Raw genomic sequence first — 27102 nt, 5'->3', positions numbered from 1 at the left:
CACATTTTCATCATACCCTTTTCACCATTCTCTAATGCACTACCAACCAATTCATGTCATGTCCAATTCACCTCTATTTTGCTAATTGCTTTGTCACTGATGACTAGCATATCACATATGAGTGCAAGAAGCCTTGCATCAAAGCACAGCAAGCATACCTTGTTCACTAGGATCCAACTGAGACTTTCTGACAGTGAGGTCCAAAGGCGAGTCCTGGTCAGCCATGAGAAGTTTGCTGAGCACAGGGTTTTGAGCTCCTGCGGGGGATGAGGCAACCAGAGATGCTTTCAGCAGGCTTTGGTTCTTTGTGCTATTGGGCGAGCTGGAGTCCTGAGTAGAGCTAGTTTTTGAGGTATATTCAGCAGCAAACTGCCGGATCATCCGCTGCATGATCTTGTGGGCCACTAGGGGAATGTTGGGGTCAGAGACCCTAGGACTGTCTAAATCATAAAAGATTTAAGAAGGAAGTTATATACAACTTTCACTTGACATACTAACAGTGTGGATTGTTGTTCTTTCTTTTTTTTTTTTTTTTTTAGTAATGTTGAAGTACTTTAAAGTGCAAGCTGAAGGCCTGGAGTAGACACAGATGCAATATCAGGACTCTTAAGAAACTGAACACAGAATTGCATGTTTGCTTCCTACAGCACTCTCTCAACTGCAGCAAAGAGATCCCTGTTATATCTCCACCAACTTAAAATCACAATACAGGTTGGGTCTCCTTATTTGCAAAGGTTCCAGTCCCAGAACTCACGTGGACAGCAAAAATTGCATTAAAGCAAATCCGTTTAAAAAATCATGTCCCTTTGCTAGGTGATTTAAAACAGCCTTGCTGACCTTTGTGATGTAAGAGAATCATTAGGCAGACAATCCATTAGGCAGTCAGTCTCCCTCCAGGCGCTTAGAAAGACTTCACTCCAAGCCAAGGACCCCTCCCTTCACCCAGAGTTCAGCGCTGGGAAAGAGTGCAAAGTGATTATCTTTCTTTCACATGCTCAGGGGAAGGGAGGGGTTGCTTACCTTGTAGTGAAGCTGTTCTAAGTGCCTGGAGAGAGAATGATTGATGGATTGTCAGCTGGCTGCCCTCTCTTGCATTAACGAGGCTATTGTTAAAGGACTTTTTTCCTTTAATTTAAAGGGCCCTTCTCATCACATTGAGATAAAACCAATGTGAAATGGATGAAGAATCTGTTGATAATTAGGTTATGGCTGTATAGGATTTCTAATGTAACTAATTTCAAAGGTATACAATACAGTTACTGAATAATGAACTGCCTTCTTTGATAATGGAACAATGAAGGAACCAAACAAAAATGTGTTAATTACACAATTATTGTCTATGATTTGCCAATAGAAGACCACTGAAAAGTAGACATCTCTGAATTTATTTTGGCTTGGCAACCATTATAATGGTACATTTCAAAACTGAAAGCTCAGACATCAGCACATTTACCCAGAAGTAAGACGCACTGAGTTCAAAAAGACAAGCTTTCAAGTTTATTATTTATTTCATTGCAGACGGAAGCTTTAACAATTTATTTTTTGTTACAAATTCCTGCAAAGAATAGCAATAAACCTGGGATTTCCAAAATCCAAAAACTAATTGCTCAATCACAGTATAATAAAAATAGTGTGCAATTACCCTCCATGACTTTCTTTGGAACTTTAGTTGCCTTAATTAAATATTTGAAGGGGTGGTATCAAGAATAAAGAATAGGTAGATAGAGTGGATTTTATTATACAAAGCCCCCTTCATTTCTTGTATACAGTCCAAGAGTGCACACAAGATAAGCCACCATCTCTTACCTAGATGAGATTTCTTTGCATTATATTATTATTATATTATTATTCCTTCTGGAGCACAATATTCCAAATCATAATATGATCAGTTTACATTTACCAGCACATTACTTGCAAACATGAAGCAATTGTGTCAATATTTAATGTGGATGCTTCAAGAGCCCACAGGAGTTTTATTGTTGCCAAGTACACAAAATACCAAATGTTTCTAGCCTACACCTAGAAATTAGGCATAAATGAGGTGAGAAAGCATGTCATCCAAAGATTATACAAAATTGGCAACAGAACTGAAGAAGTAATCTGAAATAGAAAGCACGTACAGGTTAAGTCTCATTATTCAAGAGGGTTCAGTTCCCAGAACTCATGTGAATGACAACAATCGCACTATAGCAAATCAATTTAAAAAACATAGTGCCTTGCTCAGGTGATTTAAAAACAGCCTTGCTGTACTTTGTGATGTTAAGATAGAGTTATTAAGAGGACAATCCAACAATCAGCCTGTCTCCAGGCGCTTAGAAAGAATTTTCTCTCCTGTTCAGGGGGAAGGGAGGGGGTCGTTTGGGGAGAATGACTGATGGATTGTCAGCTGGCTGTCCTCTCTCTGCCTATTGTAAAGGATTGTTTTCCTTTAACTTAAAGGCCCCTTCTCATCATGCTGAGATAAAAATCTCTACAACAGTAAGAAAAGTATTTTAAAGGGGTACATTTTCCCCCTTCTCCAGGGATCAGCACATTCCTTCTCATTTGCAGTGGCCATTCGAGTTGAGTCAAATCTGAGTATAAAAAATTTGTGCATAACAAGGTTGGACCTGTACATATTGACCACCATGCTCAAGGTTCTTCATTCCTGAAGAGAATACCCTGTTCAACTTTTCTGTTCTTTAAGAAATACATTGTGTCCTAACTTTTATTTTATGCTAAGCACATTCCTTAACCAAAACAATCTACTAAAGATCACAGAAAACTGGAGCAGGAAAATATGAAGTTCAATGTACTTAAAGCATATAAAGTAACAATTTTAAGGCTGAACACAGCAAACAACAAGGGAACTGGCATATCTTAACTGCTAAAGCTGCACCAAAACCTCCAGAATGTCAACTGTGAATTCTGAACAAGACCAAAACCATTCTGAGTAATATTTCTCGGGTTATAAACGACATTAATACCAAATTATCGCATAGTGCCATAGAGAATAAGCATCAAGTAAGGAACCAGTGTCTTTCAAGAACGTGGAACAGGTGGTAATTAGGACTGTAAAAGCAAAAAACCTCAGTGGTGTCCCCCATTATAAAGTCAGCCTGCATGCTAGAGAGACAGACATTAACTGGAAGCAGGAAGCTTCCTGCTTCTCTACCTCTAGCATGGTGTCTGTCCCTTTACCACATAGGTGCCCAAACCCTGGCCCAGGGGCCATTTGCAGCCCCCAGGGACCCTCAATCTGGCCCGCAGGGAAACTTCAGTCTCCAATGAGCCTCTGGCCCTCCGGAGACTTGCGGGAGCCCATGCTGGTCCAACGTGACTGCTCTCAGCATGAGGGTGACTGTTCGACGTCTTGCATGAGCTGCGGTTCGCGGGCTTCCTCCACTGCTTGCTGTTTCATGTCTGTTAAGCAGCAGCAGCAGCAAAGGAAAGGCCGGCCTTGCTTTGTGCAAGGCCTTTTATAGGCCTTGAGCAATTGCAAGACCTTCATTCATTCACATAAATTCCATCTCAAATACATTCATTTATGTAAATTTATATAAATTTTAAATGTAAATTGACATAGCGCCAGAGAGATGATGTGGCCCTCCTCCCATAAAGTTTGAACACCCCTGCTCTACCATGACGGCTGCCTGCCCGTTTGTCACATTCCTGTTCTAGCATCTGTAAAAGCAAGAAACAGAAGTGCCTGGTAATGAAGAAAACAGAAAACAATGGGTGGAGGGGGCAAAACATTGTCTATACATTAGGGTTCCCTTATACCTATGGTTTCTGGAATCTGGGGGGGAGGGATGTATCCCCTGCAGTTACAAGGGGACGTCTGTACTGTAACTGATGTAAATAAATTTTAAGATTGACTTTTCCAAGCCTAAAATTAAGAACAGCACATTTCAGCACGTTTTCAAACTGTGCAGAAAGTGACCGTTAACTATTTGCATCATCCAGAAATTCAGATAAATATATCTACTGATCTAAATCACTATTCTTAATCAATTAATCACTTGTAGGATTAAAACCCTAGCAAATTATGGAAACAAATTTTTATAACAAATTTCTACAAAGTATCAAAAGGAAGACCAAGTCCAATTTACAAATCAATTAGATCAACAGTCTCCAAACAGGAGACCACTGTGCTCTGAAAAACCTTCCCTGTCTTGACCAGTGCTTACCATTCCGCCATGCTGCTGCTGCTTCATTTTCCATCCGATCTGGGCATAGGGACATTGTGGGCAGTCACATCTATTGCCCCATGTCCTAACAGGCTTTGTAGCAGGATGTCCGGGCAGATGCAACTGCCCAGCGCATCTCTGTGCCCAGACTGAGCGAAGAACGAAGCAGAAGCTCAACAGAACGGTAAACGCTGCTCCCATGGATCCGGCCAGTGAGTCATGGTAATCGTCTATCCTGAGGGTCCTTCTGAGGATGGAGGGGCAGGATATAAACATTAAAAGAAATAATTTCATTATTTCAACAAGACCAACCTTTTTGATAAAACACTGCATGGAGGAATTCTTCCGCTTGCCTCTCAAACCGAATGATCTTCGCTTGCTCCTGTCTAAGCAGAGCCTGATGCCCAACGTCCAAGACTGGCTCATCCAGACTGACTAAGTGTTCCTATAAAAATATTTAAGAAAAATAAATAATTCTTCCTTTTCCACTGCTAACTGTAAAAAAACTGTTTGTTGGTAGTTAAGACCTTAACAAGACTACTCTAATACAATTAGGAACACGTTTAAAAAGGAACATGTTTAAAGGAACATGTTTAATATTTAGAACTGTACATTTTAACAGGAAAGGAGTTCCACTGAACCCTGTGGGACTTACTGACAAGTACTGTAGATACTTTAAAAAAATTTCTTCCCAGAAACAGCAGCCTGAATCATTGCCTCACCTTATCTCCGGGGCATACAAGCAGCGAGGGTGGGGGAGGCGAGTGAGCCAGCCAGCCAGCCAATGTCTATGTGGGAGGAGGGAGGGAGGGAGCAAGTGTGGGATGAGAAAGAAAGTGATCTCTTCTGAGAGGAGGCGTTGTGCAGGCTGGGGATGCTGCTGAGCATTTGCAGCTGCAGGAGCTTGATGCGCTGGGCTGGGCTGCACAGGGCAGGACAGAGCAGGGGCATCTGCCACCGCAGTCATCAGCAGCCCCCACCCTCGCTCAGCGCCAGTGCCCACAGAGGCATCAGGCACCCAAGACAGAGCAGGAGCGCAGGAGACAATGAGCTGTGTGAGAGGGGGCTCTGAGCAGACGTTTGAAAAGCTGAGTCCATCTCCTCTTTCCATCTTGTTCCCCCTTCCCCCCCTTCCTACTGTATATAAACTTCAAGCACTCCCTTGGAAAGCCCAACTTGCTAACCCCATTCCCGTCTCCCCACAGATGAAGTTGGACAGGGTGAGGGAGGGGGGAGAGTGATCTTTTTAAAAAAATAGAGAGAGGCAGCCTGCAGAAGTCCCTTTGTTTCTCAACCCCTCTCCCCGTAATCATTCACCACCGATGAAGTTGTACTGGAGAGAGAGAGAGAGAGAGAGAGAGAGAGAGAGAGAGAACGCGCACTTAAAACAGTTAAGGCTACAATCCTATCCTCACTTGCATGGGAGTAAGCCCCACTGACTATTAAGGGACTTGCTTCTGAGTAGGCATGCCTAGGACTGGGCTCCCAGTCTATTCCCTCTTCTTGTTTTCCTCTCCACCTCCCCCCCCCTACTGTATACGGTCACACTTCAATCTCTCCCTTGCAAAGCTTTTTGCAAACTTCCTTACTAATGCTTCTTAATAATATATTTGAATTAATTGTAGAATATATTATTTAATTTTTATTTCATTGTATGGGACGTGCCAAAAATTTATGGGTCCTGGGTGCCAAATGACCTTCACATGCCACTGAGTCAGACACCCCTTAAGTTTAACCCTCGACTTATCCGAGGGTCATAGAAAATTCCATGATTTGTGGCTCAGACCTGCTTATGACTTATCTGTGAGGTCGACTTATACTTGAGTGTCTGCGGTGAATATGATCAGCCTGCAAATCTTAACTCATCTCTGATCTGATGGATGTGCCAATGAGATCAAAATATTAAATACTGAGCAACAGAAAGGCAACAATTTTTTACTTGAAAGCAATACAAATACATGAAATTCACTACCATAAAAAGGTCAAAAATTTTCACTTTTAAACTGAAACATGAACAGTAAAATGTTTTGAAAATCTCATATCCTACAGGAAAATATTAGAGCAAGCTTATAAATATGCATCCATTTGCTTTTTCCTGGTGTACTGATTTTTTACTGACAAACTGACATTACTATAGCCCAGTGGCTTTCAAAGTGGCTTTCAAAGTCTCAGGGAGACTTTGAACTACAGTAAGTTCTTACAGGGCGGGAGAGAAGGCAGCAACACGATCCCCAGGACCGCGTCACTAAGGGGGCTGCAGGGACTGGGACGCACTCACCAGTCCCTGAAGCCCCCTTAGCAACGTGATCCTGGGGATCGCGTCCTGCCTCCCCCCCCGGTCCCTGTCCTTTAAGGGGAAAGTGGCCAGAGTTCACAGGCTGGGGCGTTGTGATACTCTATTCTGAAAAGCCCTGCTACAGCCTACTAAGTTTTCTAGGCAAATAAGTTATCAAGGGTGTATGAATTTCTGCTGCACTGTAGTGCATTTATCAAATAAAGACCAGCAACAGACTAAATCCCTTAAGCCCATTTGTCAGTGGGTATAAACACACACACACACACACACACACACACACACACACACACTCAGCATATTCCAGTAAACTGTTCAAAGAATATGTAGAGGTCCAATCACATGCTCCTTAAGAATGTGGGGCCACTTATTTTCTATCTAAGTAAGCTTGCTCACCAGCCCAAATGCAAGTGAAAATCATCAGCGACAACACAATCATGGACATACAACAGGATTCAGTACTGTACAGTTGGACTTTGGTATCAGTGGGGGATCCATTTCTGGATCCCCCATGGATACTAATACCCGCAGATAATGAAATCCGTGGTCAGTGCTCCTTGAACCTCCCAGATGCTACTAGAAGACTCTTCTGGTTATGTCTTTGTGGCCTTCTGAAGTATGGGGAGACCGTGCACAGCCTCTCCGAGTCTCAGAAGGTCTGCAAGAGCAACTCTGAAACGCACTTCTGGTTTCCGGCCAAAAGCACAGGCCTGATCAGCTTCAACAAGTTTTCTGTACCGCGTCATGCCTTGCCCTAGGATTTACATTAGGGTTCTAGATGCAAAAACTGCAACTCTACAACAGTTGAGTTGAAGTCTACAAACTTCCACAAGTTATACAACACGGGTACAAGGATAACACAAAATATAGATACAAGTAAGAAAAGAAATAGGAGCTTAAAGAAATGCACATTCCAAAGCAACCCCAGAATAGTAGAAAGCACAGGTGAGTATTGTTGACCACTTAGTATTTCCCTAGAGCAGTGGTTCTCAAACTTTTAGCACTGGGACCCACTTTTTAGAATGAGAATCTGTCAGGACCCACCAGAAGTTATGTCTGGAAGTGACATCATCAAGCAGGAAAATTTTTAATAATCCTAGGCTGCAATCCTATCCACACTTACCCAGGAGTAAGTCCCATTTATTACTATTGTTAAAAGCATATATACATAGCAGCCTGTTAAAAGTACAAGTGTGTAACATTTCCCCAGATGTGGTCACATACCAGGATAGCATCAAGTCTAATATATTAAAAAGAAAATACTGAAATGAATTGGTACCCACTTGAAATTGGCTCGCAACCCACCTAGTGGGCACAGACCCACAGTTTGAGAAACAGTACCCTAGAGCAGCAGTTCTCAAACTCTCTGGGAGTTTGAGCCACAGTGAGTTCTTGCAAGGGCGGACGGAGGCCCCTACTCTCCCCTGGATCCCTCCTGGGGATTGTGTCACTAAAAGGGGCGCAGGGACTGGCATGCACCTACCTGTCCTTGCTGCAGCCTCCTGGGGTGCGGGGAGTCCTGCACGATCCTCCACAGGGCTCCCCGAAGCTTAGAACGTAAAAGCGGAGCGATTGTGCTCCACCTCTACAAAACCAGAAGTGGAGCGCTCACTCCGCTTTCACTTTTTGAAGGCTGGGGAGCCTTGCGGAGGGACATGCAGGGCTCCCCACACCCTTGGGAGGCTGCTGCAGGTACTGGTAAGCGCATGCCAGTCCCTGCACCCCCCCCACCTTAGCAATGCAATCCTGGGGATTGCGTCGCTGCCTCCCTCCTGCCCCCGCCCCTTAAGGGGGAAGAGGCCAGGGTCCTCAGGCTGGGGCGTTGTGACGCCCTAGTTTGAGAAGCACGGCCCTAGGGGACAAGTTATCACTACATCTAAGTTCCCAACGTGAATTGGAAATGGAAAGGCAGTGCACAGGCAGCCAAGGTCTTGGATATCAAAATACTACTTACTAGTACTGGTTACTTACCAGCTTTGCTCTACTCTTGCTTGTAGAACCACAACCAGAGGAAATGTACATAGTGATTAGAAACGAGTTCTTATGCAACAATGTCCTTTGGAAAGGTTCACATGATTCCCTATCATTATCCCACTGAACCGGGAATAGTAGGTAACCATACAGCTAGAAGGAAGATGGGCAGGTCACTCCACAAAGACTGGTGGAATTGATAAGTATGCAGATGGAAACCTTCAGTGCGCAATGACCAACCCACTCCTCTTTAACAAGCACACATATAGGTACCGTCAGTTCAAATGGCAAACTAATGAGCACAACTATTAGCATGCAACTTTTTTCTAGCAAACAACCATATAACACTTACTGACGCAACCATATAATGCTTACTAAAGTAGGAATAGTCCTATATTTTGGCACCATGCAGATAGCTATAGTGGTTTCTAGAATCAGAAGCACTGCTTCACCCACTGCTCAGTTGTGTCAAATGAGTTCACTATGTTACCAAAAGAGCTGGATTTAGTTGTTCAGGGGAATTAGTACACCTGCTCTATTGGAACACTGGGACCTTAAGACTGTTCTGCAGAAGAGCGTTCTAAACAAGAGACTGAGCATTCTAAAGAAGAGACAGAGAGAAATATTCCAATAAATGATTACAGCTTTATTAAAAGGGACACAAAATAGATACCCAAAAGAATCTATTAAGGACTATTATAATGCCCTAACCAGTGTGTTACTGATGAGTGCAGTGTCGTACAAGTGTATTTGGTGCATCTGAAGAAATCAGAAAAAGGGGAATGGTAGGGAAGGATTTCAGGGATTCCTGCTCTGCCAACCCCAACTGCTAGGTAAAGATGGGGAGAGAAGAGAAGGGGGGACAAAAGAGAAAGAGTTCAAAGCACAAGAGAGAGCTACCTGTCCGGGAGTTTGGTCTATGAGCAGCAGTTTCTGGGAGCAGTGTGTTTGGACACCCTGTAGAGTGACCATTTGCCAGTCAAACCCCCTTAATATTTAAGGATATTGAAAAGTTGCTTCTGTGCAAGCAAAATGTTTGGGGGATAAATGTGTAACTTGGGGTGTCTGCTTTTAATGTGTCAATGGGCAACTGGGGTATAATGAAGGGAATTCCTCTTACTCAGACAGGATGCAGGTAAACAGGGCGAGCAGTGTCAGCTAAAATACAGATTAGCACTTTGGTGCCAGATTATGTCTAGCAATTTAAAACGAGGTTTATCTAAATTAATGCAAAATACAGGTATAATCCAATGTTTTGGTATGAAGTATAGACGTTACTGAAATTACATTCAGGAAAGCAAACACAAACGGTAGATAGAATGGAAAACTGACAGGATTACTGAGTTTCATTCAGCTAGAGATACAAAGTAAGACTCTCATTTTTTTCCCAAGATGTATGATTGTGAGGGGAAGAGTGGGAATGCAAACAAACAGGAGTCTGAGCTTGACAAAAGTGGAAATGAGGCCTGTAGGCCAGTATTTTCAGGGAGAATAATTCATTTTGCATGCTGGCATCCATATGTGAAGGCCTGTAAAATGCTTCTTGATGTCGAAGTAGCATAACCAAAAATACAAAAAAAGGTGGGATTTTCTAGTAACAACTGCTTCAGCTGTCTTTCGGTTCCTATAGTGGATTTGAATAATTAATCCACTTTCATCTCCCTAATCATGTTTACAAAGGCATTTGGGGTGGGGGGAATGCACATCTCAATCGCTTACTGCATCTCATTCTATTTTAAAGCTATCTGTGTAAAAAAAAAAAAAGTCAGAGAGCGGCAATCAGAGTGAAAAGAGATGCTGCCAGGAGCTTCCAAGACAGTGTACACCAGCTTCTGGCAAGCAGCCTGATAAATATAAGGAAAAGTAAAAAAAGAGGCATAGTAGCAGTTGGAGCAAAGATGAGAAGTGGCTTGGAGGCATAAGTATTAACTGATTCATTTCATCCAAAAACCACTGGACTGTATGGCTTTCTACAAACTACTCTGACTGGCTACAACTCCATCATCATCATGATGAATATTTATATACAACAAAATAATTCACAAAGCAAAGTAAGACAATAAATGGTATACAACACTGGTGTCAAAGCAATACAAGTTGGACCTCTGTATTCAGATTTCACTATCTGCAGGACTGGCTCGACCGGGAAGTGACACTTAAAGACCTTAAAAGGACTTTGGAGGGCTGGGAAAGCCCTCCTCGACCTTCTGAAGGCCTTTAAAAGTCACTTCCAGTTTTTGCAATTAAACTGGAAGTGGCTTTCTATAGCCTTCTGAGGGTCAGGGAGGCCGTGTGCATCCTCTGGAGGTAATGGGAGCACAGCTCCCATCGTCTCCAGAGGATTAAAGGAGCAGAGACCAGCAGATTCCATTATCCATATGCTTTGGTATCCACAGGGGTATCCTGGAATGGATCCATCATGGATATTGAAGGCCCACTGTACCCATTAGCTCATATTTCCCTTTTCAATGTCTCCTAACTACTGGACCAACCAAGGCTATTGTACTGACCTTGCTCTTTATTATTTGCTATTTAGAAATCTTTCATCCCATTCAACTCTGTTAGAAAAAAATGAGAACCTTAAACATTTACAGATGAGAACGGATGGCAGGACTACAATAAAACAACACTGGTGTGAAAAGGGTTCATTCCTCGTTTTACTTCAAATATCTATGTGGATATTTTATTTTATGATAGTTCAAGCCATAATGTTTGCTAGAGGAGTCTTAGTAGTAGTCTACATGGTGAGGAATAACACACAAAAGTTATTTCGAAACTGGTATTATTACTATGCACAAGGACTGGTGAACAATTCTCACAAGGATGTGCATGGGAGATAAAGGTAAATGTGGATGAAATGCAAACTGCACACACTCACTCTGCTACCAACAGTTCCAAGAACATCCCAAAGACAATCCAAATGCAATACTAGAAAGTACAGACAATTGGACACAAAAAGTTGGAAGACACACAAAAGCAAAACCATATTAGACTGTAGAATACTTGGCAGTGAAAACATGGTCTACAGTAATAAGAAGGTAAGAAGAGCCCTGCTGGATCAGTCCAGGAGCCCTGTATTTCACAGTGGTCCACCAAATGCCTCAGAGAGCACACAGATGATGATGATGATGATGATGATAATAATAATAATAATACTACAGGTATTTCTATACCGCCTTTCTTGGTCCTCAGATTTCTCCTTAGACTTTATTCAAGGCGGTTTACATAGGCAAGCAAATTAAATCCCAGTAGGGATTTTTACAATTTGAAAGAAGGTTTCTATCTTTCAAGAAACCACAACATTCAGGTGTTTCTTTCTTGATCTGGTCGCACATTCTGGCCTCCATCCTCCCACGCTCAGAGCAGATGGAATAGCTCGGCTCAGCTTGTCAGCTGCTTCAAGGTTGCACGGTGCCGGTGGCCTTGAACTGGCAACCTTCAGATGTTATCTTCAGGCAAATGGAGGCTGCACCCTCTAGACCAAACCTCCTGCCCAAGATACCTGTATCCTGTTGCCATTCCCTTGCACCTAGCATTCAGAGATAGCCCACCTTCAAAATCAGAAGGCTGTGTATACCCATCATGGTTTGTAACCTGTGATGGACTTTTCCTTCTTAAATCCTTTTTTAATGCTTTATTTTTGTTCTATGTGAATAAAAAAACTAACAAAAAAGAGTGTTACATTGATATAATTCCTTCATAAATCTGTACACTCTCCTTCCTAAGGCATCTTGGCTGTGTCATGAATATGTACATGTTAGGCCTTGGTTAGCACATGGAGCCTGAACCAAACTAAGTCAGTGACGGAGAAGTTGCTAGCAGTTCCTAGCTGCAAGAATGTGAGTAAACAAACACAAAGATTGTTGTCTCTCCTCTGCTGGCCAGAAAGGACAAACAAGAATTACAACCCATTGGAATGTAGCACCTTTGCAGACAGAACGGCGCCTTATCAAGCTGATGAAATGCAGCTGCGGATCTCCAGTTGGGAGGGGTAAGAACTAAGAGGACTAGCAACCAGGCCCACTTCGAGAAGGTTCTGTCCTCAAAAGTTTCTGACTGGACAGTCTAAATAAGTATGAAGTCACCTCAGTACTATTAGCATAAGAAGTATAATAATGAGGCCCAAAGGGTGGGTCCAGTTCCTTCTTGGACAGAGGTTTTGGGTGCAACATCCTACACGCTGTGAGCTCCATTGTCCAACATGGGCATCTGGCCTCACAGGTAGCCTGGAGCTAAAAGATCTACAATAGATGACCCAGGTGAGAGATAGGGATTAATAGAGATAGCCAGCTAGCTTTGTTATTTTATTGCTGATATGTTTCCTAGATGTTTACGCCTCTAGCATTTACTGCCTTGTGTAACCTTATGTATTTAATAAACTAAAATCTCTTTTACTAAGTTGTTTCATTGTCTGTTGGGCACAAAGATTCAGAATCCTGCCTAGTTCAGGAACTAGAATCCTAGTCCAGCAAGCTACCAAGTGCTCCTTGAGGTCTAGTAACTTGAGGACTGAAGCTTTAATTGGAGAAAGCACTCAGTGCCTGCAAGGGATAGAAGCCTAAAGGGTCTCAGTATCCCTGGACTGAGGCACTGGCACATACAGGGTGGTCGCAGTACTACTGGACAGGGGGCCTTGAAGGCTTTAGGGTTCGAGAACCAAGAACTCTGAGCACCCCAAACCCTCCTTAAGTTTGTAACAGCCAGACACCATCACGGCATCCTGTGGCAGGGAGTTCCACAGATTACTCACTTGCTGGGTAAATTATTTTTGTCTGTTCTAACTGCCTGTCACTCAACTGTAGCAGATGTCCAGGTCCAGGTGTTGCATAAGAGGCAAAAGAACTTCCCCTCTATCCACCAAAGGCATAACTGTATATGTCTTAATCATGTCTCCCCTCAGGTACCTTTCTTCTTGTCCAGTGGTTCCCAACGTTTTTTCACAGTCAGGGAATTAGAGGACAGGTCCTCTCATGGATTGAGAACTGGTTGGAGGCCAGGAAACAGAGAGTGGGTGTCAATGGGCAATTTTCACAATGGAGAGAGGTGAAAAGCGGTGTACCCCAAGGATCTGACCTGGGACTGGTGCTTTTCAACCTCTTCATAAACGACCTGGAGACAGGGGTGAGCAGTGAGGTTGCAAAGTTTGCAGACGACACCAAACTTTTCCGAGTGGTGAAGATCAGAAGTGATTGTGAGGAGCTCCAGAAGGATCTCTCCAGACTGGCAGAATGGGCAACAAAATGGCAGATGTGTTTCAATGTAAGTAAGTGTAAGATCATGCACATTGGGGCAAAAAATCAAAACTTTGCATATAGGCTGATGGGTTCTGAGCTGTCTGTGACAGGAGAGAGAACTTGGAGTGGTGGTGGTGGACAGGACGATGAAAGTGTCGACCCAATGTGCGGCGACAGTGAAGAAGGCCAATTCTATGCTTGGGATCATTAGGAAAGGTATTGAGAACAAAACGGCTAATATTATAATGCCGTTGTACAAATCGATGGTAAGGCCACACCTGGAGTACTGCGTCCAGTTCTGGTTGCCGCATCTCAAAAAGGATATAGTGGAAATGGAAAAGGTGCAAAAGAGGGCAACTAAGATGATTACGGGACTGGGGCACCTTCCTTACGAGGAAAGGCTACGGCGTTTGGGCCTCTTCAGCCTAGAAAAGAGACGCCTGAGGGGGGACATGATTGAGACATACAAAATTATGCAGGGGATGGACAGAGTGGATAGGGAGATGCTCTTTACACTCTCACATAACACCAGAACCAGAGGACATCCACTAAAATTGTGTGTTGGGAGAGTTAGAATAATAATAATAATAACAACAGGTATTTATATACCGCCTTTCTTGGTCTTTATTCAAGACTTTATTCATGGCGGTTTACATAGGCAGGCTTTATTTAAATCCCTATTAAATAGGGATTTTTACAATTTGAAAGAAGGTTCTCTCTTTCAAGAACCACTACATTCAGGTGTTTCATTCCGATCTGGCTTCACATTCTGGCCTCCATCCTCCCACGCTCAGAGCAGATGGAATAGCTCAGCTTCAGCTTGTCAGCTGCTTCAAGGTTGCACGGTGCCGGTGGCCTCGAACTGGCGACCTTGTGGATGTTATCTTCAAACAGACGGAGGCTCTACCCTCTAGACCAGACCTCCTGCCCTAGAGGACCTCCTCTTAGAACAGACAAGAGAAAATATTTCTTTACTCAGTTGGTCTGTGGAACTCCTTGCCACAGGATGTGGTGACGGCATCTGGCCTGGATGCCTTTCAAAGGGGATTGGACAAGTTTCTGGAGGAAAAATCCATTACGGGGTACAAGCCATGATGTGTATGCGCAACCTCTTGATTTTAGAAACGGGCTATGTCAGAAGGCCAGATGCAAGGGAGGGCACCAGGATGAGGTCCCTTGTTATCTGGTGTGCTCCCTGGGGCATTTAGTGGGCCGCTGTGAGATACAGGAAGCTGGACTAGATGGGCCTATGGCCTGATCCAGTGGGGCTGTTCTTATGTTCTTATGTTCACTTGAGCACCTCTTGGCAGCCCATTTCCATAAATTGTACCTCTCATATTAGCAAAATGTTTGTAATTAACATAGTTGCTGTTATTTCAAATGTATATGTTTTCAATCTATGACGAGTCAGTAATGTGTTAGAGGACAAACAAGTTGAAATTAAATCCAGGAAAGATAGATACCATTGGTTTGGAGAGCAGCAAGTGTGCTTTCCATAAGCAGAGAGTGTACCTTCTGGGATCATGTGCCAGGTAAGACACAGACTACTGAATTAAGCATCTGTTCAAGTTGAGCAGTAGTGTGGGAGAGCAAGGGCAAGAAACATTCCCCTTCCCTCAGGAAAGGGATTACACAAAACCCTTTCAAGTACATTAAACTTCCTTTGCCAAACCCCACCAGGAAAGTTCCAAAACAAAACTTAGTAGGCCGAAAACCAGCAACTGGGTGGGGGCTATCCAGTGTACCGCACTGAGTGCCATATGTATATGACTAGATCATGGTTTGTGGGAGCAAGTTATGGGTGTGTGTGCTCAGTGTAAAGAGCTCCAGGCTCTCAGGGAATGGGTTTGTTACCTTGAAGCTTTGGTAGTTCGCCTGGGGAAGCAGAGAAAGGCAGAGAGGGATCTCATGGAGGGATTATTCCATCCTGAGGATGACAACTCCTCAGGTGCTATGGAAGGAAGTCTCTGAGATGAAGGATGACATTTTGGGGAAGAGGAAAAAGTGGAGACCTGTACTTCAGGAGATATGCCTGTAACCACACACACTAAAGATACTCATCTGGGGGGAGGGGTCAGGGGCTCCTTGTTGTGAGCAATTCTATAGTCAGGAACATAGACAGGGGGGTGTCTGTGACTGATATATGGACCACAGAGTGACTTGCCTGTCTGGTGCAAATGCTGCAGACATAATATTTAGATAGGCTGGTAGAAAGCGCTGGGAAAGAGGTAGCAGTTTTGGTGAACACTGGTATAAATTACACAGGGAAATGTAGTTTGGGTAGTCCTAGAGGCCAAATTTAGGCTGCTAGGTAAGAAGCTCAAGGTCAGGACCCCAAAGATAGCATTCTGAGAAAGGCTACCTGTTCCACGTACATGGACTGCTAGGCAGACAGAGCTTAGAGGGCTCAATGTGTGGGTGAGATGGTGATGTTGGGAGGAGGGGTTTGGGTTCAGTAGGCACTGGGGAATGTTTGGGACAAGCCGGGCCTGTACAAGCGAGATTCACTTGAACCAAGATGAAGCACTAACCACAAAGGAGGGAAGGCTCTATTAAGTTCAGGAGGGTGCTAGTTTGGCTATCGCACTGAGTCAGAGAGGCTATAAAGGGCAAAGAGACTTGCTTCCACAAACTGAAGTCTTGCCCTAATGAGGAAAATAAAAAAGAACACAAACTCTGAAAAAGAAATGTAAAAAGACAGGAGGCAAAGAGAGATTTTGAAAAGAGCTTAGTCAGAAACATTAAGGGAAACAATAAAACCTTTTTTTCAAATAGAAGCAGGAAACTGTTAGAGATGCAATTGGTCTGCTGTATGGTGAGGGGGCGGGAAGGGATATAAAAGTGGATGGGCAAATTGAAGAGAAATTAAATTAGTTCTTTGCATTTGTGTTCACAGCAAAAGAACTCGGACAGATACTGCTGCCTGAACAGTTGTCCCCCCTCCCCAAAGGCTGACCAAAGAATGAAGCTAAATAAGAGGTTAAGGCTGCAATCCTAACCACACTTTCCTGAGAGTAAGCCCCACTGAACAAAATAGGACTTACTTCTGAGTAGACCTGGTTAGGATTGTGCCCTAAGAGAGGTAACATTTCAGAACATATTGACAAATTAAAGATTAACAAGTTGTCAGGTCCAGATGGCATCCACCCAAAATTTCTTAAGGAATGATTTCTGACTAATATATGCAACTTGTCACTTAAAATGGCCAATGTACACAGGACAGCTAATATCATGTAGTATGCCCCAAACACTGGTCTTGGAAACAACACTTTTCAATTAGTTCATAGATTATCTGGGGTTTGGGATAAGCAGAGAGAAGGCCAAGTCTATGGAAGACACTTAATGTTTCAGAGTAGTGAAGTCTGAAATGGATTATGAAGAAATCAAAAAGGATCTCTCCAAACTTGGTGAATTGGCAGCAAAATGGTAAGTTTGCTCCAATGTAAGTAAGCATAAAGTGATGCACACTGAGGCAAATAATCATAAGTTCAAATACACAATGATAGGTTCTGAACTTTCTTTGATGGATCAGGAGACATGGGGGGGTGGACAACTCAATTACAGTGTTGACCAAGAGGGCAGCAATAGTTGGTTGGGAAAATTAAGAAAAGGGTTGAGAATAAAATGGCCAATTTCTGCTACTGTTCAAATCGATGATAATGTCACATCTGGAGTATAGTGTCCAGTTCTGTTGCCACATATCAGAAAGGATATAGTGGAACTGGAAAAGGTGCAGAAGAGAGCAACGAAAAAGATTAGTGGGCTGGGGAAACTCCCTTATGGGGAACTATATTGCCTGGGGGTGTTCAGTCTAGAAAGAAGGTGCCTGACAAGGGACATGATGAAGGGCGCAATCCTAACCCCTTATGTCAGTGTTTTCCAGCACTGACATAAGGGCAATGCAGCTCTGAAGTAAGGGAACAAGCATTCCCTTACTTTGAAGAGGCTTCTGTGAGTGACACCCAACTGCAGGATGCAGCACAAGTCCCATTGGCACCGCTATGCCAGTGCCGGAAAGCACTGACATAAGGGGTTAAGATTGTGCCCTATAAAATTATGCATGGGACGAGTAGAGTGGATAGGGGGAAGTTTCTTTTCTGACTTGAAAAACACCAGAACCAGGCATCATCCACTAAAACTGACAAAGGGACAGTCAGAACAGACAAAAGGTACATTTCTTTACCCAGCGAATAATTAACCTGTGGAACTCCCTGCCACAGGACGTGGTGATGGTGTCTGGCCTAGATGCCTTTAGAAGAGAACTGGACATATTTATGAATGAAAAGTTCATCACAGGTTCTAGGTAATGATGACATGGTGTAATCTCTGAGTTTCATAGGTAGCCTATCTCTGGATGATAGATGCAAGGCAACAGGAAACAGGTATCTTGCTGCCTTGTATGCTCCCAGAAGCATCTGGTGGGCCACTGTGACATACAGGAATTTGGACAAGCTGGGCCCTTGGTGGAATTCAGCAAGACTCTTCATATTTTCTTAGGAGAGTGGTTAATTTGGTTATGGAATGTAGGCTGGTTTTAGACAGGGTTCCACCCTTCTTGAAGGAGCCGATCGCAGCTTGGGAGAGAGTTTGTTTATTTGAGGCATTTATTTCCACTCCTCCTAAGGGCCCTCAAGGAGGCTTACAAAAAATATTTCAATTTAATGGATAAACATGCTAAAATATTAATATAAAAACAATAAGAACAACAAAAGCAATAAGACACAGTTGGATCACAGTTTAAAAGATGTTTCATAAAAAGTGCCAGCCCCCAATATCAACATTGGTCAGTTACTCTCAGACCAAATGCTGCTTCTGGATGTTCAGGGTTAACCGTGGCCAAGGATGCCTTTGTCCAGCTTTGGCTGCTGAATCAGCTGTGCCCATTCTGAATCAGACTTGGCCATCATTACCCACATGTTGATAACATCAACACTGGATTATTGCATTGTGCTCTAATTGGAGTTTCCCATGAAAATTGCTCATTTTAGATATTTAGAGGCTTGGGAAGCCCTGTGTACACAGAGGCGTACGTAGGCTCCCTACATCTCCCAGGAGGCCAGTGCTGTCCCCCAGATACTGTAAGAAGTCCCTTGGTTGTTGTGGCACCATGATAGCTACAGTGCTGTCGCTGCTATCACTGCAGGGCCACTACCCTTAAGGTGAGAGAAACCCACTAGTTTCTATAGGATAGTCAGCTATTCTCTTAGTTGACCACAATGCACATTCTGAGTTTTGGACATACAAAGCTGCCTAGTCCACTTATGTTCGCACTGTCTATGCTGACCGAAAGCAACTCTTTGGATTTCAGACAGGATTCTTTGAAGCTTTAACAGGAGATACCAAGGATTGAACTTGGCACCTGCTGCATATAAAACATGCACTCTTCCACTGAACTATGCTGAACTCTTTACATTCTGATGTTTATAGATTGAAATCTACTTTTATTTATGTTTTTTTCACCTCTAAGGTTCAGTCAGAGCCTGGCAGAGGCCACAGACAGATGCCCATGGCCTCAGAGGACCATCCAGAGGCGAGAACTCCAGAGTCCTCCAGAGGCGAGGCCTCCAGAGGGCGGGGGTAAGCAACCCCTCGGATTCAGGTATCCACGGGGGGCTTCCAGGATGGAACCACGCACTTTCGGGAACGTGCCTGCACCCTGCTTTATCTCATTGAGAATAACTAAAAGTGATTAACAAATCAAAACTACCAAGCAGAATACAACACCACACAAAAATTACTCGGGGACCCCCCCCCCACAAAAGCATTAAAAATCCTTTAACAGCAGGAAGTCAAGATCATAATTCCTGTAGTTCCTACAGAGTGAACCTCACAGTTGGCAGTCACTGACAGCATTTAGTTCCATTTGACTTCCTATGCAACTGAGAATTTAACTGCCCCCCACCATTACATATTCCTCTAAAAAATGAACATAGTAAAGGACAAAACCACGATCCAGAGAATTTGTTTAGTATTGCAAATCAATGTCCTTTTCTATTATGGGAAAAAGAACAGATCCTTGTTACCATTACTACCACTTTCCCAAAAATAAAGCCAGAAAGAAACCCCAATCCTTGCAAAAGATAAATATCTGCATTGTTACCTTCACTTTCTCTCTTCTCAAACAGCAGAATAGACAATTTTCATCAAAAGACCAATCAGACACACGTTCAGGCTCAAAGTCTGTGAATAATAATAAGAAGTTACTTCACATCCAAAAAACACCATACCTTGCTTAAGGCAAAAGCACATTCCTAATTCACTACCTGCTTCATAATGCTCTTGCCACAATTTAGTGAATGCAAGTTTCAATCCTGACATGCTTTTTAATCTCCACAATGTTACAAAGTATAATCTTCGCCTACACACAAAGCTGATTTACCTAAGGAACACCAAAACCACTGCCAGCTACAAAAAGATGAAGGCACGCTCATTAGCAATTTTAGCCAATATGAAACTAACTGTGAGCATTGCCTGGGGGGAGGGAGAAAGCACAAATCACCAAGGTAACATACGTTTTCTAGTGGCAGAGCAGAGGTTGATTCTGTCATTAGAAATGCAGATCAAGGCAAAACAAAAAAGAGAAAGATTTAATACCTTTAAACAAACTGAGATCTCTTAATAATTCAGGTCCAAACAGCCCTTCTAGAATACTTTCAAACCCTAAAAGCAAAGAAAGAATGGTTAGCTTTCTAGATTATGCATGCTACTGCCAGAATATTGACAACAGTTCTATATTTATCTGTTCCTAGAACAAATCTGAGCCTGTTTTTACAACGCTCTTTCAAGATTCCCCCAGTACATCATGACAACTAAATGGAAAGAAATGAGCTTAGAGACTCTTTTATAGTATTTTTACAGAGTTAAACTAATGTGTACTGGTTATTAAGTATATTAAATAACTTAATAGAAAATGGAAAGAGTTTTGCTTCTTACTGATTCACTTAAAATATACACGTATATTTAAAACTGACAACGAAATAACTTCCTATGCTTATGTCTATGAACTCAAATGTGCATATTTTTGCCTCATACTACAGATTACTTCTCTTTTGCTACACAGTTTACCATAAGCCTTAGCATTTCTTAGAAAAGGAAGAACAAAAAGGGAAAACTAGGCAGCATAATACATAATATGAGCATTGTGCATAAGCTTGATTACTACTGAGATTTTTTAAAGAGTGCTGGGAATTTCTATTTTAAATGATTACACCTCCCCCCCAATTATTGCCACTATTTGTAAATGTAAATTCAATGTTAATCTAAATCCTTGCAGCTAAAGGAATGGCAAAACTAGTTACCAATTACTCAAAATATAAAAAAGGGGATACTGAAGACAAGAGCATTCTTAAGAGAAAATTATGAATTTCACTGTAGAGTTCACTCTAACAAATTAAACTTATTTTTAGTTTCTGCAGTGCATTTCCTTTTTACACCTGGGGAGTTGGGGTGTGTGTGTGTAAGTAATGTCTAGTTTTTGTGCAATACGTGAAAGAGAGCAGGGGAAGACATTTTTACAAATAGAAAAATGATAGGCAACGGTTATCTCAGCAGCTGCATGATGTAGTGTGCATACATAATTCTGCTTTGGAACTTCAAGATTCTCACTCTCAAATAAAAAAGCTCAACATGTCAGGGCTGTATAGGAAGAGACTTTCATGAGCAAGAACCATAGTGCAACTTTTGAAGCATTTTTGAAGCATTATGATCATGAGATTAGATGCACTATTCTGAGAGCACTTTTATCATTTAATCCTACTTAGACATGAAAAGTGCTGCTATGGAATGAAACTGCCAATAGAAACACATCAGGATCAATGCTGATTCTAACTTAATGACAGAGCGCAGCTAGATGAGGCACACACACAGACAGGAAACAAAGAAATACAAAGGAAAAGAGCACAAAATAGGGGGAAGCGCAAACAAAATGAGAGCACATACATATGACAAACCTAAGCACCCAACAGCACTGTGGTATGCAGGTGGGTATCAGTTTCCAGGTGCAATCCTAAACTCACTTTCTAGGGAACAAGCCCCAACTGAATACAGTGAGATTTACTTTCAAGTCATCATGCATAGGATTGTACTGTCAAGAAAAGAATCTGACTCTAGGACAGCCATTTTCAACCTTTTTCAGCTCACAGCACACAGACAAGGCACTAAATTGTCAATGCACACTACCAGTTTTTTACTTACATTAAATTACTACATTACAATTAATATTTAATTAATCCAATTAAAACAATTAAATCATTACTTGACAAAGGGCACAATCCTAACCAGGTCTAATTCAGCTGGAGTGGGGGGGGGGAGAAAGAATGTGAGAAAAGTGATTCTGGACCTTTGAAAGGTGCAGAGGAGTGAAGGGAGGGACAGTAAGAGAGGTGCTAACTGCAATTATGAGATTTGGGGGGGGGATGTGGCTGTGGGAGGGAGTGGGGTGGGCAGAAGTGCCTATTGCCCGCTCCTGTATTTAAGAAAAAAGAGTACGACCAAAAGCCCAATCCTAGGCAATATGTCTACTCAGAAGTAAGCCCCACTATAGTCAATGGGGCTTACACCCAAGTAAGTGTGGATAGGATTGTGGCCCAACCCCCTTCCCCTAAAAGGCAAAAGACAAGGCAGGGAGGGTTGCTTCAGGGAGTTGCAGGCAACTGGGGCACTAGGACCCCTTTAGCCAGCTAGTTCTTGGGCTGGTGGCCTCAGCAGACTCGCTCGCTTCCTACCTGCTCCTGCCTCCCTCATTCTCACTCACTTTGCAGACCTCCTCCAGGCGTCTCTGGCTGCCCAATCAGCTCGCGGGGCGGACTTGACACCCAATCCTAGGTGTGTCTACTCAGAAGTAAGCCCCATAATAGTCAATGGGGCTTACTCCCAGGTATATGAGGATCGGGTTGCAGCCTTCTTCTCCCTCAGTAGCAGGAGATGCAAAGCGGCCAGGACTGCTCCTTTTTCTGCTCCTTTTTCGAGGACTGCTCCTTTTTCACCGGCTGCCGCCTGAGGGTCAAAGCAGCCGCTTCTCCCCCCCCACACGGCTGCTGCCTGCCTCCTCTGGCCCTGCGGCACACCTGAGACAGCCCTGCGGCACACCAGTGTGCTGCGGCACAGCAGTTGAAAACCGCTGCTCTAGGATCATGAGTTATGAGTGAGAAAAATCTCTCAATTTTTATGAATGTTAAAAACAGATAGAACTCAAAGTCACAATCAGTTGTAACATCCCACTGCTGAAAAATTCCAGATTTGATTTCCTGTGCATCTAAAAGGCTAACCATACGTTACATGCAAACATGTGCAACACAGCACTAAGCTATTTTTTTTTAAAGAATAGCCACTTCAGGCAGGAGGAATTTAACGCAAAGAAGCAGTAGAAGGGGGAGTGTTAAGCACACCTCAACATTTCTTTGTTCAGAAGCTTCCCTCTTGAACATGTTAATTTTTTTTAAGGTACTGGGGCTCTGCTGCATGCAAAGAGTAGACAGCCCCTAAAATGTTGGAACCTATATTTTGACAATTTTATCTCTAGGCACTGTTGGCTCCTAAAAAAAAATTCAAACCCTTATTAGTCCTATAAGAACATTGCCAAAGATTCATGTCCTACAGAGTATGCTATACATGCAACAGTACATTCACAACGTCTGCCAAGTGGTGCACAAAGCCTGGATAGTACACACTCTTACTTTGCTTAGTTCACTGTTCTCACCAATGGTAACGCCATTTGGTTTTTATTAATATTAAATATTAGATTTAACAGTTGCATAGCAACAGTAGAAGAGCTTATATGCAATATTCCACATCAAAAAAGCCAAATAAGGCAAGAATGAATATATTCAAAAATTATTTTAAGGATCTCACAGAATGATTATGTAGCTCAACAAAAACCCAATATGCGGCAGAAAGGAGCATGATAATGAAGGAATATGACCTGTTATATTATGTTTAAGTGCTTAAAGAGCCCAGGAAATGCATTTCTGCACAACATCACACGCAGTACCCTGTAAAGTTCTTGAAAGATGAAGTTCTGTCTGCTTTTTACTAAAATTTACTGTTAGGAGTTTAAAAAATGGTTATTTTCTCCACCAATATTCTCTTTTCTCCCTATCTGACAGATGATTAGTGGTGTTTGGAAACCGTGTTATTTATTCAGAGGTAAGCACATCGTGTTCAGTAAAACTTAGGCTATAATCCAATCTTACCCACAGGAAACAAACATCTCTACAGATGAGATCTTCCTCTGGTTTTCAAAGGAGAAAAATTAACATGGCTGTTTCATTAAACTGCATCCTGCATTCTACCTTCCTCATCTACATGCATGTTTGTTCATTTACACTGGATGAAGAGCAGCACTAGTGAAAAAGCGATAGGCATGAGAAGAGAGGGGTTGTAACAACTGCAGGATGTTTTGATTTTTCCATTTCCCATGATATTTCATAATGATATTTAGGCATAAAAACCTGTCCACAGCAGGACATTTGCAAAGGAAAACATTAAAGAATTTTACAAAAACTCTTTATAAAAAAAAACCAAAAATGCTCAGAACACTATACATTTTTTTTCTTTATAAAAAACTGGATATTCTTCCCTATACAAACTCAACTTTTAAAAATATATTTGGGGGTTTGATACAAGAGGAGCTTGAAACAAAATTGCCTCCTTATGCTCACAAACATGCCACGACAAACCATCAAACTGTACTTTTGTTTTTAAACTTACTGAAGCTTTAAAATTAAGTTCGGGTGTCACAGGAATCTCACCAAATTACTATGGTGAGTACACAATGCACATGCATCTAGATCAGTATTTCGCAGGCGTTCGCTTTTTCATTTGGGACGCTACCCCCTTTAAGGAGGGTAGCGACCTGACCAGGGACCCATAGTTGCCATTAATATGGCAGTTCCAGGTTTTCTCCAATGCCAACACCACCACATGCACGTAAATAAAAAAGGGTGTTTTACTAACCAGTATTCAGTGGCAGCAAGAATCCCAAAGTATCACACCAATGGCACTTGTGGGCCCCCGGTTGGGTCGTTACCCTCCTTAATGGGGTAGTGACCCAATCAAAGGTTGGGTTTAGATTATAACAGGATTCTATCCTACTATTTAATCTGGTAGCCTAAGTTAATTATGCATTACTCAGGTTACTGAGGAGAGAATATAATGCTATTTGCTATTGTGTGACAGTTTAAATTCTTGAAAATTATTAATCTTTTCTCTCCCCCTCCAGCTGACACATGCATACACAACTTTTTTTGTGTATTATATTCCTTAATCATCCTCAAAGCTCAACATACAGTGAACCTAGGTAACTGTGGTCTTGGCCTCCATGGGCTCCCCACACCTCAGAACATCTCCAGGAAGCAACTTCTAGTTTGTGTCTGTGACTTCCAGTTGCGTCTGTGAAGTGTTCTGAGGCATGAGGAGGCCCACGGCTAACTTCATTAGCCTCCCCACACCTCAGAACAGAGCCAGAAGGCGGTGGCGGGTACAGAGCCAGTGAAGCAGCTGGCTGAAAAGGATACTTGAGAGACCCTTTTCCTTACATGCAATGCCCCAAAGTGACACTCCCTGCGTTGCCTCCACTGGCAAGGCTTTGGCTTTGACAGTAATGGCACTGGGCCACAATCCACACTTATCTAGGAGTAAGTCCCACCCCACCTCCTCCCCTCCCACACACAGGATCCCCCATCATAACTACAGTTAAACCCTCTCTTACTGCCCCACCCCTTCCTCTTCCCCACCTTCCAAAGTCCAGAAACAGTTGCCTCGAATTCTCTCCTCCCCCTACCCCAGTGAATCTTGCACTTGTTTCAGTCACATCTCCTCACTACCCCTCACCTCATATTTCCCCAGTATGTGCTCAGTTTCACCTCTCTTTGCCAACACTTCCTGCCATATCAGAGCACATCAACTGATAACAGTTTGATCACCTACTTCAAAACACTGTTCCTCCTTTCCAGAAACCACATATACTTCCCTCTCCTTGTGAATTTCTTTCATTGTCATGTAATGATCTAAGGCTGCAACCCTAACCACACTTTCCTGACAGTAAGCCTCACTGAACAAAATAGAACTTACTTCTGAGTAGACCTGGTTAGGATTGTGCCCTCAATGTATTAGTTATATTAAATTAATTGTAACATAATAACGTAATTAAAAACTAGTAGTGTGCCTTGGCAACTTTAGTGCCTTGTCAAAGTGCCCTGAGCTGAAAAGGTTGAAAATGGTTGTTATAAAGTATTGGGAGCCCTTGGGAAAAAGCTCTGTTTTTATACTCTCCAAGTTTAGTCTAAGCCTGGCAGAGGCTGCGGATGGATGCCCACAGACTCTGCTGAGCTCAGAGGACCTTCCAGAGGCAAGGGAAACTCCCCTCGCCTCCAGAGGGGATGTGTGCAGGAGGGGGCCTGCTTCAGTGGATAACTGAATTGATGGATACGGGATTTGCGGAAATGAGGGGCCCCCAGTGTAGTTGCGAAAATTCAGTGGTGTTAAAAGTTTAATTGAATGCCCAAATTAATGGCTATTCCTTAATTACATAAGAACAGCCCCACTGGATCAGGCCATAGGCCCATCTAGTCCAGCTTCCTGTATCTCACAGCGGCCCACCAAATGCCCCAGGGAGCACACCAGATAACAAGAGACCTCATCCTGGTGCCCTCCCTTGCATCTGGCATTCTGACATAACCCATTTCTAAAATCAGGAGGTTGCGCATACACATCATGGCTTGTACCCCGTAATGGATTTTTCCTCCAGAAACTTGTCCAATTCCGTTTGAAAGGCATCCAGGCCAGATGCCGTCACCACATCCTGTGGCAAGGAGTTCCACAGACCAACCACACGCTGAGTAAAGAAATATTTTCTTTTGTCTGTTCTAACTCTCCCAACACTCAATTTTAGTGGATGTCCCCTGGATCTGGTGTTATGTTAGAGTGTAAAGAGCATCTCCCCATCCACTCTGTCCATCCCCTGCAAAATTTTGTATGTCTCAATCATGTCCCCCCTCAGGCGTCTCTTTTCTAGGCTGAAGAGGCCCAAACGCCGTAGCCTTTCCTTGTAAGGGAGGTGCCCCAGCCCCGTAATCATCTTAGTTGCTCTCTTTTGCACCTTTCCCATTTCTACTATATCCTTTTTGAGATGCGGCAACCAGAACTGGATGCAGGTGTGGCCTTACCATTGATTTGTACAACGGCATTATAATATTAACCGTTTTGTTCTCAATACCTTTCCTAATGATCCCAAGCATAGAATTGGCCTCCTTCACTGCCGCCGCACATTGGGTCGACACTTTCATCGACCTGTCCACCACCATCACCCCAAGATCTCTCTCCTGTCACAGACAGCTCAGAACCCATCAGCCTATATGTGAAGTTTTGATTTTTTGCCCCAATGTGCACGATCTTACACTTACTTACATTGAAACACATCTGCCATTTCGTTACCCAT

The 27102-nt window shown here is 42.9% G+C and overlaps 1 protein-coding gene across 1 annotated transcript in view; it reads right to left on the bottom strand.

The window, feature by feature from the left end:
* The window catches only part of LCOR (ligand dependent nuclear receptor corepressor), a 69118-nt gene extending 48791 nt beyond the window's left edge, over nt 1-20327 (bottom strand). The window contains exons 1-4 of the mRNA XM_066621476.1: nt 20262-20327; nt 19768-19847; nt 4482-4614; nt 159-440 (exon numbers count right to left, since the gene is read on the bottom strand). Of these exons, the coding sequence (XP_066477573.1) occupies nt 159-390 (232 nt within the window). The 5' untranslated portion in view covers nt 391-440; nt 4482-4614; nt 19768-19847; nt 20262-20327. The remainder of the gene's footprint in view (nt 1-158; nt 441-4481; nt 4615-19767; nt 19848-20261) is intronic.
* Between the last annotated feature and the right edge of the window lie 6775 nt (nt 20328-27102).

Source organism: Tiliqua scincoides, chromosome 3 (assembly GCF_035046505.1).
Source record: "Tiliqua scincoides isolate rTilSci1 chromosome 3, rTilSci1.hap2, whole genome shotgun sequence".
Lineage (NCBI taxonomy): Eukaryota > Metazoa > Chordata > Lepidosauria > Squamata > Scincidae > Tiliqua > Tiliqua scincoides.
The sequence above is the reverse complement of the archived record's forward strand: the minus strand, read 5'-3'. Positions and strand labels throughout refer to the sequence as shown.